At 38.6% G+C, this 16293-nt stretch overlaps 1 protein-coding gene across 1 annotated transcript in view; it reads left to right on the top strand.

Moving 5' to 3' along the window:
* LOC116448873 (dynein heavy chain 5, axonemal-like) overlaps positions 1-16293 on the top strand; it is a 151934-nt gene that overhangs the window by 116208 nt on the left and 19433 nt on the right. The window contains exons 65-68 of the mRNA XM_032119892.1: positions 4141-4408; positions 6342-6463; positions 7659-8006; positions 12658-12846. Coding sequence (XP_031975783.1) covers positions 4141-4408; positions 6342-6463; positions 7659-8006; positions 12658-12846 — 927 coding nt within the window. The remainder of the gene's footprint in view (positions 1-4140; positions 4409-6341; positions 6464-7658; positions 8007-12657; positions 12847-16293) is intronic.

The raw sequence follows: 16293 nt of genomic DNA, 5'->3' as shown, positions 1-16293 counted from the left end.
GCATTTACTAAGAAGTAAAAATGTCGCAGTCTTGCTTTTTGCAGTGGTTTGATTGCAATGAGACCTCCATCTTTATCCAGCAGACTATGATAGTCTACTATGAGGAGAGGTACTGAGCTATGAGAACAAAGCAGCGCTTGTAGTTTACATTGTGTTGCATTCACTGTAGGAGCTGACAGTAATGATGATTACAAGAAGATACAGAAAAAAAATCATAAATATGGTGACAAGAGAAATTAATTTTAGCACCCTAGCATTCAGTCTGTGCACTTGATGGAGACATTCAACATTTCCTACAGAACAGCATCACTTTAAGGTGCTCTGTGCACTGTTTTATGGTTCACAATGTAGACGCATGTAAAATTTTCCCAAGAAGATGTTATTTATGGTAGACCTCCATAAATTTTCCCTCTTGTTAGAATGCATCTTCATTTAATGGTGCAGAATTTTAGTATACACTAAGTAAGACATACTTGCAAAAGTGGGGAGGACCCACAAATCACTTTAGCTTATTTATTAGAAAGTGGAGATGCTTGTTCTGTTTGAAAATCAGTACCATTATTTGTCTGTCTGTGTTGAAGATGGCTTAAATTATGACCTCTCACTTAGTGTTTAAATTTAGGAATCTTAAATCTGAAGTCATTATTTTGATCCTTGTCTGCTGTCAGACCAAAAGTGTATTGCAGTGGTGTACTAGTTTGAAAACAAACCAGTGGGAGGCACCAAGTCAGAATAACAATTTAATGGAAATTAAAGAAAAGGAAACAAAGTAAAAGAGAACACTGGTTCAAACTGACAGAGTCAAGGTACAACCTGACACCCTGTTAGGCAGGGTGGTGGTAGCAGTCTGGTAGAATGGTGGCTGCAGTCCTCTGAAGCAGTGATCCTGTAGTAAAACAGTCCGCTCTTCCTCAGGAAGTCCAATGGTGGCTGTGTAGCTCCTGTCCTCTGGAAATCCAGTGGGAAGCGTTGTCTCTGGTGTTCAGAGTCCCAGATTATATCCACGATGGGATGCTTGGTTCCTCCCTCTGGGTGGAGCATCTCACAATGGGGTAACGAGTCATGAGGCAAAGTGTTGATGAGGCTCATTAAAGAAGATAGTCCGGAGGGAGTTATCTCTGAGTCATGTGGCAGGACAATGATGGGCCATGAACAGAAAGATAGTCTAGGGGGAGGAGGCAAGGAAACACTGCCCCACCTGATTTCAACAGCTCCTGAGGATGGTAATAGAATACACTGTAACCCAGGACAAGTGGACAGTCTTAATATATCTTCATGCTTTCAGGAAATTTGTATGGAAGAAATGGAAAGTGAGGTTGCAAAAGAGCTGAAGGGATTGCCTTGTTTATTCACACATGGTTTATGAACAAGGCAACGTCAGCTAGGCCATCATAACCTGAAGTTCAACTCTAGTGTCACCTGTAAATATGAAGTCAACAACACTGTTTAACTGTAAAGTCCTTTCCTAATCTCTTGAAGTAAGGACCTAACCATGCAGCATATAGAAACCTTCAAAGTTTACAAAAGCCATCCAAATTCCACAAAAAAAATACAAACACAGGTGTTTTTTTTAAAAAAATGTATATAACAATGTGGAACTTGAGGAGCATTTCAGCAGTTCTTTATCTTTTGAAACATGTGTCTAGAAATAATTTAGTTTTCAGAAACGTTTGCCAGGGACCTTTGTGTTTAGTTTGCTAGTATGTCAACAAATTGTATTTAGTTCCTGTCTTTCTTTGGGATTTCTCTGCTGTTTTCCAGACTAAATCTTTAATATAGGTTAGCTGTACCAAGGATCTGATCTTGGAGGGGGGTGGTGATGGTGCTGGGATTTTCTTCTTCTTAATGAAAAAACTTGGACCTCTTTTTTCAATGATTTCCCTTTTACAGTCATGATTTATAGTCTTAAGATGGATTGCCAGTTCTGATGGTACCTCTAAGTATGATATTAACAGCATAAATCAGTTTTCTGCAGTTGGTAATGTTCAAATTTGTGTCCAGAATGTATTTTTCACTCTAAAATTTAGTTGTTCAGGTGGCCTTCTCCCAAAGAAATGAGAACAGTATCTGTGGCTACTGAGCTATATAACCTCGTTTATAAACCAAACAAGCTCTATCTTAAAAATAATTGCATTTCTGCCCCCCTTTACTTTCACTCTAAGATGGAGTGAAAATGTAAGTTTCAGGATTAAAATGAACTTTCTTATACCAGCACTTTGACTCCATTAAAATCAGATTTTTTTTTTTTTTTTTTTTTTATTGTAGAGATAGTTTCTTCTTTCAGGGAATGGTGCACAGAAACTTCAACAGAACTGTCAGGGCCACTGTGGTGACTAAAATGCCAGCATTTTCATCTGTATAGTAATGTATTAAGATGACATGGATATGCTGATATGACTCACTACTGAAAGAAACATTCTCTATGCAGACATTTCGATAGAGTTCTTTCAGAATGGGTAAAATGAGGACAATTCATAGTGAAAAATATTGTTTCCTTCTCTCGATGTTTCCATAACCTTTAATGATTGTACATTTGAGAGGTAACATTGGTGAGAAGAGCAAATGATGAGAAGATGCTTTGTTAGGGAATAATGTACCTGCTGAATGCTTATGCACTCTTATGCAGGGGTAGTCATAGTCTTTGACTTAAGGGGGTGCTAGCTGTACTCAGATGCATCTTAGAAAAGGTGAAGTTTTTTGGTCCTCTGGCACATAGCCAACTTCACAGGCTTTCAGCTTTGCTTCTTTTAGCTACAGTTTCAGGTTTCACTGACCTGAGAGTAGAGTTGAACTGCTTTCTTGTCTCCTTAAATCTTGCCACGATATGGGGGATCATATACAGCAGCTGTATTTATACTGTTCTGTAAAATCAGGTCAGGGCCCATGCTCTGACCCTAAGGCCAAATGACCCAGCACAGTTTGTGTCCATATGCTTAACCTTCTTCTCCTGCAAAAGTAGGGCAGCCTCCTCCATGCTGTTTAGGAGCGGATGTCTCCCTTCTCTTCTGTTTCACAGTGAGAGAGTCTGAGCAGCTGTACAGGTCAAGATTAACCTTTGTAGCTCTCAGCCAGCTGAAGGCAGGCCCAGATTGATAATGCAGCTCATCGCTCATTGCATGAGGGGTACTCAGCTGTAGGTCTTGAACATTAAACTGTCCACGAAACAAAGTCTTTTCACCTATTCTTTTGCCCTCAATATGTATGCAGAATAATATGTTTAACTGGGTTTGATAGTTCTGGTTTTCTCTGGCAGGAGTTAGGCAGACAACCTGAGCCAGGCTTAAAAAGTACAAGAGTAACAAGAACAGTAAGCACGAGAGGATCTGCTTGCACGTTACTGACAAAGCTGTGTGGTCCTGATCTCAGGCTTATCTATTTCAGATCCCCTTGTGACAGCTTTTATCATCCTCTGGTTTTCTGAACAGCTGGTTTTATTCTCCCATAGCCTCTAGAGAAGAGACCATAAACTTCCAGAATTCTAATGTTTGCATTTATAAGCTTTGTCTCTCCTGAATCTAGATCTGCTCGAGGTCTGCTAGAGCTAGCGGATCACCAGACTAGAATCCTCTGAATCGGTGGCTCCACAGCTGCCATTTAGCAATACAGGATGTTTCCTGAGCAATGCTTAAATGTGAACCAATGTTTCCTGTCCTACCTGATTCACCAACAGTTTTCCTTTAAATGCAATATGTTCAGACAGTAAAATGTCACCAGAAATGCTGGGTTTACACTGTTGCGTTAATTATTATCTGCTCATCTCAAGATAGTCCACATCACAGGAAAAAGAATGGTCAGGCTATATTTATGTCTTGCTTTATTTGGAAAACTTGTGAAAAAGCTGAAGAAGTGTTTCAGTTGTCTTATCCCATAGATTTTGTTAGACCAGCAAAAAGATATTATTTCCAGTGGGTGTAGTTTTCTTCCACCAGGTGGAAGATAGGAAGAACTTGAAGGGTTTTACTTTTTTGTTTGTTTGTTTGTTTTGCTTTCTTTACTCTGTTTTAATATAATCAGTCTCCATTTATATTGATGGTTTTCTTTGTGGCAGAATATCACTACACATGGATCTATGGAACCAATACATCCTGCGTATAATTCTAAGGAGCTACATACAAAATGAACTTTCTTTTTTACTTTTAGAACGTTCCATGTCGTGCCATTTCAATGGGTCAGGGCCAGGAAGCCCATGCAAGGCACCTGTTAAATCAGTGCATGCAAGATGGAGGATGGCTCCTTCTACAGAACTGCCACCTTGGCTTGGAGTTTCTTAATGAATTAATGGACACCATCATGACAAAAGAGTCTGTGAGTGAAGATTTCAGAACCTGGATCACTACAGAGACTCACCCAGAGTTTCCTATTAATCTTTTACAGTCCTCTATAAAATTTACCAATGAACCTCCTCAAGGTAGGAATGACTTCCCTTCCCACTGGAGAGATCACTGCTGGTCCAGGAAGGTTGGGCAGAAAGTAATGCTGGTTTCACTGTGCAGCTACTTGCAGCTGCCAGTCTTGGACAATACTGACCTGTGTCCCTGGGCATCCCCTGGTCTTCTGGACCTCCATGCACCTCCTTAGGTCCAGGATCTTTCCCCATTTCCACAATGTTTCCTCATATTCAGATGTTTATCTCATGTTTTCTGGGCCTCTAAGCCCCCAGTTTTCCTAACCTAAGTAGCCTATGTGCAGAAGCACAATGTGAGATCTGCATCTTAACTGGCAGTTTGGACTCATGTTTCTATATTAACAGGAGTGCAGGAAAGATATGGAATGAGTCCAGTGAGAGCCCACAAAGATGCTGAAGGGATTGGGCAACATGCTATGTGAGGAGAGGATGATTATTAAACTTAGAGGAGAGAAGGGGTATCTTATCAGTGCATATAAATAAATAAATAAATATGCCCTTTATATATATGTGTTACCACTGGTTCAAGTTGATGATGTCAGTAGGAGCTGAGAATTTTTATCCGAGGTTCTATTTAAAACTTCAGACATTTAAACCACTTATTTCAGTATTTAGCTTCCTTTGAACATTAGTAAGATGTCTACAAAATATTTGATCTTGTGAAAAACATCCTGTTTCAGCATTTATACTCCATCTCAAGAGAAGATAGTCAGTCTGTTGATAAAAATTTCTTACTTCTTCCTCTTCTCCTCTCCCCCTTTTAAATTCAGAGCTCAGCATCTTTTTATTGCACAGTGGCCCACCCCTAATGATTCTAATGGTAACAACCTATAGTTCCAAGAGGCTATTTTAGAAGTCAAGTTATAGCAAATTTGCAACTTGCATTTAGTGACATAAAAAAGCCCAGTGTAAAAATTTAAGTCAAGATGAAATATAGATAGTTTTAGTTTTCTAAGACTGTCCTGCCACACTGCTAGCACAATATGATAAGACACTTTTGTTTGATTTTGGAACTCTCTTATGATACCTTTTCAATATTTTGAAAAACGATTTGTTTGAATATTGTTCTACAGAATCTTTGTGAAATATGAACAAAGCAAAGTACTTTTATTGTACTTTGTCATAGGAAGTAGGATGACTTGGACAGTCTATTCCCTGCACTTGAAATCTGTCCTTCTAGACTCGTGTGATGTTGATTAGGTGGAAGGTATCATAAGAGGGACCTGATGTCAGTAACTCATGCTCGGGTTGTCTGCCCAAGGCAGAAGATGCTTGAGTAGCACTGCCTGAAAACATCTGGGAGTAGTCAAGCTTATGTATTCCATGGAAGCTGAGACTGTATCAGTATCAGCTGCCTGAAGCTGCTCCTGGGATATGAAATGTCAATGCTCAAACAAACCTCCCCAAGTATTAGTATTTGCACTATGAATTTAGGTTCTCATCTCTGTCACCTTGGTGCCTGTAGGCCAGATGGAGAACCTGCACACAGAATTTTGAGATTTTTATAGGAATCAAATCTAAACAAAATTATCTTAAGTAAAACTAAAATCTCATATTATAAGTAAATATCAAAACAAACTCTTGGATACCAGTGCTATATTTCATATGATGTTAGGTGTCTTTTTCATTGCCATATAGTTGTGAAATACTTTTTTTTATGTTTCAGTTGTTATTGGGAACATTTAGAATACAATTATTTAATTTCAATTCCTTCCAGACTCATGAAATTAATTTGTTGTATTATCTACCTAAAAAAAAATGTTATTGAAGTTTGCCTGCTATGACCAGCTGATCAGGTAATTGATTCTAAGATATTATTTGAAGGTGTAAGTAAGATGATACTGCAAATTAGAATAGAGAATTATGCTTAACAGGTTCGATTTATGGATTCCATATTTTTTTTTTTACTAATGTATTGCACTTTTATACTTTCTAGGTGTGAAAGCTGGCTTGAAACGAACATACTCAGCTGTAACTCAGGATCTGCTAGATGTGAGCAAAATGCCACAGTGGAAACCATTGCTATATGCTGTAGCATTCCTTCACACAACTGTTCAGGTTTAAGAATATATTTATTTTCTTCTGTCGTAAATCCATGTTTTATTTATTAATGAACCTTGTTATTAAATGAAAAACATTTTTAAAAGGGCAGTCCCATGTAGGCAAATTAACACAAGTAAAATAAGAAAGAGAACAACATATGTCTATTACTGCAAATGTGTTAGAACTTAAAATTTTGCTCATGTTGGTCCTGTAACTCCAACACGGATGGTATTTCAGAGGAAAAAAAGGACAATCAAGCAGTGGTCAATTAGAGTTACTCTTCTATTAAAGTCTTGACTGTGTGATCTGTCTTTCAACTAACTGAACTTCTACTAATATTTTAAATCATAAAAGCCTATTAAAGAAATTTACAATTTATGGTTTGGAAAACCATAGTCTTAAACTGCTGCATTCACAATGAGAAGATACAAGAGAGTGAATATAAATCCCTTCTGCTCTGAAACCTGTAGGAGGAAATGAAAGTAGATTTTGGGTCTTGACTTTCAGGACTTCCATTAAAGAAAGTGCTTTATAGATTAACCACAACTTTTCATCATCCTATCAATAGATTTTGCAGTATCCTTAGTTTATATTTGGAGCCTGGTTAATTTAGCTCTGTGGCATCCATGCACTGATATATTGTGGTCCAGTGGAAGCCTGTGCTACGTTTTTTTTTGTATCACTTTGGTATCACTTCTTTCTTGGTGGAAATTAAAAATTTGCAACTACCAGATATTGCCCTAACAGCTATATACTGCCAGCTGAGTCTGTAAATTATTCACTAAGAAGCAGTTTTTCCTACTTCCATCTGCACCATGCAGAGACAGCAGTGACAGGAATATATCTAGTCCATAGGAGGACCACACACAATAATCATGGCTGATGAATTTGGACACCTTGCCTCAAACACTAGCTTAATTTTTGAAATCCAAAAGCTATAATTCTACACTCAGCGATTTGCTGCACTTAAAAAAGAGATTTTTTTTCTTTGTGAAAATGTTAATATTCCTATTCTTTGTTTGTATGGGGAGATAATTAATCAAGTGTTCGGCATTGTGTGTGTTAATTTTTTTTTTTTAAAAAGTTGATGAAATAGAATTCCAGCTGGACTACTGCATTCTTAACATATTTCATGTATTCTTCTGCACTTAAGTTTTCTCCACAATTACTATCAATCAGTCTTTTACCTTTAACTCCAACTCTTTTACAGGAAAGACGAAAGTTTGGCCCATTGGGCTGGAATATTCCTTATGAATTTAATCAGGCAGACCTCACAGCCAGCGTGCAATTTATCCAGAACCATTTGAATGATGTGGATAATAAACATGGAGTGAACTGGAGCTGTGTTCGCTACATGCTTGGAGAAGTGCAGTATGGTGGCCGTGTCACTGATGACCTCGACAAGGCACTGCTGAATACATATGCAAGAGTCTGGTTTGGAGAGCACATGTTCAGTGAGAAATTTTGTTTCTACAAAGATTATGCTATTCCAAAAGAGAACACAGTGGAAGACTATCTCCAGTACATAGAGCAGTTGCCAGTAATTGATACACCAGAGGTAAAAGATTTTAATATATTAAAGGGAGTTTTTGTCAGATGAGTAACTTAATGTGGTGGGGTTTTTTTCAGAATCGTGTATGCAGAGGTCAAGATTAGTGGGCAGACCATTATAATGGGTATTCAGTGTAGATCTGCTGACCAGGAAGACATAGATGAGGCCTTCTTCAAACAATTAGAAAAAGTCTCATATTCACAGGCCCTGGTCCCCATGGAGGACTTTAACAACCCCAATTATCTGCTGGAAAGTTGATACAGCAAGGGTGAAGCACTCTTATCAATGTGCATGAAAACCTGTTGGAATGCTGTGAAGATGGAGCCAGTCTTTTTGATAATACCCGGTGAAGGGACAAGAGGCAATGGGCATAAATTAAATAACAGGAAATTCCTTCTGAGAACAAGAGAACCCTTTTTAAGGGGAGGTGATAAAACCGGATAAAACTGGAAGTTTGCCCTGAGACATTGGGGTGTCTCGATCTTTGTGGACATTGAAATCTCAATTGGACGCTGTCCTGGAAACACTGCTCTAGCTGACCCTGCTTGAGCAGGTGATTTGGACTAGATGACCCTCACAGGTCCCTTCCAAACCAAACTATTTTGTGGGTTCACAATTCTGTATGGGATTGAGCAGACATGCAATCTGAGAAATAATGAAAATAAGAACCCCTATGGTCTCCCTTTGCAAGTTATAATTAGGAGCTTATTCCATTTTGACAACAGAAAGGTACGGATGTTGCCATGAATTTCTGGGGTGGGGTGCAGGGCAGCTCCTGGTTGTACCCAGTTTTACATGGCGCAATGTGTGCATACCACAGTGGTCACAGTGATTGGAGGATGGTGACTTTCTCCTCCCTCCAGTACAAGCACATATGATGGAGTTAGTTGAAACTGAAACAGAAAAGAATCCTCTGGGAAATTGAAACAGAAGTGTACGGTCTGGATTTTTGTCTCATTTCTATTAAGTTGATAAATGCCATTGGAAATAAGTTCTATTAAAATTAAATAGATGGAACAGAACAGAAAAAACTGGTTTTCACTTACTGATAATGTGCTGGATGAGAGGGTGAGAAGTTTCCAAGGTCATAAAATAAGCTTGGAAAGTTCTGAATCTCTGAAGGTAGTGAAAGCAGAGTGCAAAGGTATTTGTACCAGCAATGATGCGCCTTTTCCAAGTGAGAATAAATGCAGACATGATAATGCATCAGTGGGATCCATTTGAGCCCAGATCATGAAGTGGTTCCTATCAGCATATGAACCTTGGCTCTATCAGATTTCAGGTGCTGCTTTCATGGATCTGCTTTTTTAAGCACTTGAGAACCTATCTCACAATGCTGCAATGTATTTTTAAAGTGTTTTGATGCCTGTTGAAAAGTCTGTATGTGGTTTGAGGTAGGGGAATTTTACCTTTGGCTTTTATGTAAATAAGAGCAAGTCCAGGAATGCAAACATATTTTTTTCCTTCACATTTTCACTTGTTAAGAAGAAAGCTATGACTTTCTTCTGTCATTCTAAAATCTGTCAAAATTGCTTATGAAAATCTTTAACCTTTTAATCTCTCAATCTTCTTCATTTCACAAAGCGTACTGTGCTGGTCCAAACAGTGTATCCTTGATTCACTCCTTTTCCATTTTTAGTTAAGAAAGAAAGACTGAATCGGTCTGCTTGCTATCTCCTTGCTCTTTTGATGAAATTTCATCCTCTGAGCGGAATGAACACTGTCTTCTGAGGAGGGCAATGAACTCGGTGTATTGGGTTAGCATGGAAAGGTTTCAGTAGCAGGGGGGGCTACAGGAGTGGCTTCTGAGAGAAGCTGCCGGAAGCTTCCCCCATGAGTGACAGGGCTAAAGCCAGAGGGCTCCAAGATGGACCTGCTGCTGGCCAAGGCCGAGCCTGTCAGCAGTGGTGGCAGTGCCTCTGGGATAACATATTTATGAAGGATGAAAATATGCACATGAACCCTCAGTCCGAGAGAGGAGTGAGAATATGTGAGAGGAGCAACTCTGCAGACACCAAGATCAGTGAAGAAGGAGGGGCAGGAGGTGCTCCAGGTACAGGAGCAGAGATTCCCCTGCAGCCCGTGGTGCAAACCATGGTGAGGAAGCTCAGCCCCCGCAGCCCATGGAGGTCCACAGTGGAGCAGAGATCTACCTGCAGCCCAGGGAGAACCACACACTGGAGCAGATGGATGCCTGAAGGAAGTTGTGACCCTGTGGGAAATCCATGATGGAACAGGTTCCTGCAGGACTTGTGGCCCCATGAGGAGAGGAGTCCACACTGGAGCAGATGTGCTGGCCAAAGTTACGACCCCACAGGTGACCCATGCTGAAATAGTCTGTTCCTGAAGGTCTGCACCCTGTGGAAGGGACCCACACGAGCAGTTCAGGAGGAACTGCAGCCCATGGGAAGGACTCACACTGGAGAAGTTTGTGGAGGACTGTCTTATGTGGCAGGGATTCCATACTGGAGCAGGGGAAGAGTGTAAGGACTCCTGCTCCTGAGGAGGAAGGAGTCGAAGACAATATGTGATGAACTGATCACAAATCCTGTTCCCCATTCCCTGTCTCCCTGTGCTGCTGTGAGAGGGAGGAAGTAGAAAATTTGGGAATGAAGTTAAATCCGGGAAGAAGGGAGGGGTGGAGGGAAGGTATTCATAGGATTTGGTTTTGTTTTTCATGATCATACTCTGATTTGATTGGTAATAAATGCAATTAATTTCCTCAAGTCAAGTCTGTTTTGCCTGATGATAACTGATGATTGATCTCTCCCTGTCCTTACCTCACACCATGGACTTTTTGTTATAATTTCTCTCCCCTGTCCAGCTGAGGAGGGGATGATAGAGGAGTGATTTCAGAGGAGTGTATAGCTTTAGCAATTGGTTTTGAGGATTCATAAGGCTAAAAATCCCTGAAAGACAGAATCCAACATTCTCTTTTTAAACAACATTCTCAGAGATTTTGGATCAAAAAGAATGAGAGATTTGGCTCCTTGATTAATATACAGGACATTCAGAAAACTGGTCCACCCACTGGTTTCTTTTTTCTTTTTTCTTCATACATCACTTACATAAAACCATAGGACCAGAGCTGTCTCCCATGTCTCCCTGTCTTTGTTAATATTGCTCCAATGTTTAAGATAGCCCTTGGACTAGCACATCAATTTACATTCACATATATAGGAGATATTCTTCATGGTGCTAACTTGGGCTATAACACTGCCACAAAATCTGCTAGAGCAAAACCAAACAATTAAGCCCTCACTGTGCAAGAGCAAAAGCAGAAAAGAGTGTATCTTCAAATGTGTATTTCCTTCCACACAGAATATGAGTGTAATAAAGTGTGTTGGTATTTTTGCCTTTTACAGCTCTAAATATTTAGTTTGAGTAAACTGCTAAGTGCAAAACATTAAATCCTGTCTGGAATCTACCTACAAGGTATTATAGTCACACCATCTCTCAAATGTGGTATCAGGTCTGTAGTGCGTTCTTTGTGCTGTTGTAGGGATAAGATCCCCAAGTGGTGTAAATCAGTGCACCTTTGCTGGTTTGGCACCAGTGCAGCCACTTATATCCCATGTCCCTGAGTTTTTAGGTTTGCAAGTAAAACAATATTAAATGACCCTTTTAATTCTGTATTCAGAGTATGTAAATACTGGTTTTTAGAAGTGTCTTCCTGCAGTATACCAATTCTAATGTAAAACATGAAAACTGAATATAGGAAAAAATGTGAAAAATGAGGAACAGAAGATTGCTTGGCTTTTGTGCTCAGTTTGAGGGCAAGCCTTCCTCATTGTTGGATCAGTGGTTCAAAGTTTGTAAGAGATATGTAATAGCTATAATTAAATGAGGGCTGGCGAAATAAGTCACAGTACATACAATTCCTCCTGGAGAAGAGTTGCAACTGTCAGTCTGACAATTATAGACTTACTGATATTTCGGTGGAAGTTTCTGAAAAAGCTATTATCATTCAGACAAAGGGCAGCTTTGCAGTAATTCTGTGCTAGCTGTATCTTAAATAAAATAACTCAATTTCAGGAGAAGGAGAAGTAAGGAGGGGGCAACTTCAAGCAAAAATAAATAAACCATAAAATATCCTAAATATATGACCATTTTTAAGTACTTCAGATGTGGGTATTTTTTTATTCACCATGCTAAATGCCTTATTAGCCTAAGAGACTGAGTAAAGCAGAATATGCTAGAAGTGTTGACTGGTCTGATAATCAGGGGAATCTGCTTGAGCTGGTACAACAGCAGTAGACACATAGAGACAAAGAACTAGTGGTAAGGGGTCAGTGTCCACATGTGGCATGTTTCCAACAAGCTCTAGTCTGAACCAGTGGAAAGGAATCTGTTCTCACTCCCTAATATCATTCCACAGCATGATCCATGTGAAGATACCCAGATCAGTTGAAAAACCCCCCACTGATATAAATGAAAACACTTTTTCATATGCAGCCTGTGTTAATGTTTTGTGTAATTTGGGTTTGGTCCTTGGCCATTTAAATGGATGAACTTCCACTGACCTGTTCATATCTAGTGTTTCATAGAGCTGAGAGTTTTCCTCCTTGCTTATCCATTTTCATGCATTCTTTCATGTATATACTTTTAGAAGGAAAATCACTTTTCCCCCCCAAATTTTTTTACATTTTACTTTAAGGTATTTGGACTTCACCCTAACGCAGATATAACTTACCAGACCAACCTGGCTAATGAGACATTTAGTACCATAGTGAGCATCCAGCCCAAAGACAGCAGCACTAGAGGGGGAGAAACACGGGAAGCAGCGGTGCAGCGTCTTGCTGATGAGATGCTAGAGAAGTTACCTCCCGACTATAACCCTCATGAGGTATGTGCTACTTAAAAAACAGATGTTTTATGTATGCATGCATGCATGTACATTTGTGTTTTATAAGTTTTATTGAGCTTCTTAAATTTAACTGGCATGTGTTTTAAAAAGGTCTTAAAATTATGCATAAGGGCTTATAAGTCTGTTTTGGTTTATTATCTAAAATATTCCTACTTCAGAAATACTTATTTCAAATGCCACAGTCCACTTAATTAGTCACCTAAACTCAGAAGACCCATTAAAGGCTCTAGAAAGTTATTGCTTTCCTTAGAAGCTTACAGAAGAAGCCTGGTGTCTTCTTCTGAAGGACTGGTGATCCTATAGTGGTTACAGCATTCAATTTACCTACTCCCACTATGACACCACCATGATGAAGAGTGAATTTTATCACTGACTTTTTCATGATCCAGATTTTTTGGGGTCTGAGCCATAAGAGGTATCTTTGTCAATCTTTTCTTGCAGTTTTAATTAATAGTCCCATTAAATGGAAAAATCCAGCATAGAGACTCTTGCATCAGTTTATAAGTAGGATCTGCTGTCTTGCCAAGTGTTTCAGGAACGCTAAATGTTGAAAAGCCCTCATTTCCATGAGTTTATTCTTTACAATTGTTTTGCATTTATAGTGCCTTTTTTTGCCCCCCGGTTGTAGTTCAGGCTTGTCAAATGCTCAGTATGAATTGCAACTTGTTATGCATGCTTTATTTTCTTCTCTGGCCAACGTAGAATGTCCACCTAAGTAACAACTAATAGTATTGGGGCCCTGGCAATATTTCCTGTCCTCTCCTCTACTATTAATCTCAGATTTAATGTGTCTTGTATAAATAGCCACTTTTGTACTGTCATAATTCAGCTCAGAATTTCTCTTTTCATTCCCTTGTTGTCAAGCTACTTATGATCTGCAACTTTTTTTGGTGAGGTTTCCTAGCATCTGTCTCCATATTGTTGTTTTTCCATCCATCCCTTCTTGTGTCTCTCATTTTTTGTCACCTTCTCATTGATTCTTAGTGATAGCGTATAAATAATTCATTTGTAAAATTTATTAAGAATGGAGTTCAGTTTTCTATTTTTCATATTATTATTTAATAATGAATAAATACTAGAAATATAAAATAAAATGAAATCTAGTAAGTGTAATAATAATAATGTAATAAATATAATAAATTTCATGTTGGATCTACAACTATCATTTACGCCTTAAATTGTTTTCAGTCCTCTTCCCTTATCCTTCCAATCAGAGTAAAGCTTTTTTATGGAGTTAGATTCTTCTAGTTTCATTCAGCTCCTTAATTTTTTTTTTCAATTTACAGTAGTAGTAAAATACTGAATGTCTGGATAGCATGTATGCTTTTGCCATATTTGTAATATATGAATTGAGCTAAGTTTTTACAATATCCTTGCTAAATCCTCCAAAGGACTATTTCTTCATTTCCTTGTTAAGCTGCCAACCTTTTTCCTCCTGAAGAATTTGCAATACTTAGAAAACATCAGTAGTACTTACTGCACTTTATATTGTAACCAGAGGGTGGTCTTAACCTCAGGTTTTACCCCTGGGAAGTCTGTGCAGTGCCTTTCAGTCATGTAAAATGCACACACACTTGTTTAATCCAAATTTCACTTCAAAATGGTTTGAACAAATACTGTTTTTCTCTGGTATTTCTCCTGTTTAATCTTAGTATCACTCACTTTCTTTCTTTCTTGGTTTACTCACTGAGGTAGGTTATGCACACAACCCACACATAGAGGAGGCCTCCCCTTTTCAGTCACTTCATCAAGTCTTAGCTTTGGAGACCGCCAGTTTTGGAGCCAGGGGCTGTAGTTAAGGGTAGAGGGTCTGAAAGGGTTTTTTTGGATGTTCCATTCTTCACTCTTGTCTCTCTCTATTTTACTGCTGTATTTGGGTGTAATACATACTTTTCCCTGTGACTGTCTTAAAAAAAATCACCACCAATGTTTTCATTGCTCTTTCACTCTCATCATCAAGTAGTATGACAAACTATTATCTTTTTTCATGATCTGCCAATCATACATGAGGGGCTTTATCTTCTTATAAGCAATCATCATTACAATGATGCTTAGAATTAACATTTCTTTGCTTCTGTACTGCTTCTCTTACATCTTCTATGATCTTCAAAGGAAACTTCTTTTGCTTTAATTTGCCTGACAGCTGTCCTCTTATGATTCAACCAAGGAGATTTGAGTTTGTACAGAGGATGTGCTGTTGGATCTACTTTTTAATTCTGTATTTCTTGTAGATGCATTCTGAGCTCAGTAAATGTAGATAATGCCTCTTTGTGGGGTTATCAAGTTTTTTAAGGCTCTGTACATCCTGATCTGTGAATTACACTTCATTTTGGCCAATCATACCACTGTATTTACATGCTTTTTCTTCAGTCCGCGTTACTGATGGATGAGATGGTACTTTTCCACAGAAACATCCAAAAATTGTTCTTTGTTTCTGTAACATGGTAGTCATTCCTTTGCTCTGACCATCCAGAGAATATCCTCTGTTCATTTTCCAAGGGTTTGTTATTGCTAATAATGTATTCCTCTGTATATCTCCTTGGCTGTCAGCTGCACTACAACTTCAGATTTTACTTCTGCAGTGTTGTGAGGTTTGGTGTTGTTTCTTCCAGTGCCTGATTTTTCAATATTTCTTTCTTCAGTTTGCCTAGTGAATTTACCCTTTGTCTCTTCCTCTACATTTTAGAACTTGTCTCATTCTCTGCATCTTAGAACTTGATTTGGTGTTTACAAATTGTTTCTCTGTTATAGGGGAATTTCCCTTCTCTGCAATTAGTGCCCAGTTCCACATCTTTTTTGTTGCTTATGTGCCAGGAGTGTGGCCACATCTACATAATAAGCAAAAAAAAAATCTATATCAAATATATTTCTCATCTGAACTGTCACTGTTATTCTGGAGTCTCTTAGAAAGCATGGATATGGCTAGAGTGACCTGTAAAGAGGGCTAAATTTTTAAATGGAAGTTTGTATAAACTGAAAAATGCCCCAAACCCAAATGTCTAAAATACAAAAATAAAAAAAATATTATGCTCACTAACATATAACCAAGAATTTCATTAATCAGAGCAGAAAAGAAGGTAGAGTTTAGATATTCTCTGAGGGAAGAAGCAATGGAGTTTGGCAGGAGCTACAATATGGCAAATGAAATTATACTTGCAAGTATAAGGAGTGAAATGGATTATGTAATTACTTCCTGAGACATTTGGGAAAAAAAGGGCATGAGATGAGTTCAGTTGTTTGTCAATTTGAATCAACATTTGGTCATTCCGGACATTGTTACATACTAGATCATTTTAACAGATCTGAAACAAATAAAACCAATATCCTAAATTGTAAGAGAGTGAGGGAATATGTCAGAAAAAGAGTTTATATGCGTGCCTCATTGGAAAAGAGCAGTAGAAAGAGAAATATTCATCAGTCCCAGCA

Source organism: Corvus moneduloides, chromosome 1 (genome assembly GCF_009650955.1).
Source record: "Corvus moneduloides isolate bCorMon1 chromosome 1, bCorMon1.pri, whole genome shotgun sequence".
NCBI lineage: Eukaryota > Metazoa > Chordata > Aves > Passeriformes > Corvidae > Corvus > Corvus moneduloides.
The sequence above is the reverse complement of the archived record's forward strand: the minus strand, read 5'-3'. Positions and strand labels throughout refer to the sequence as shown.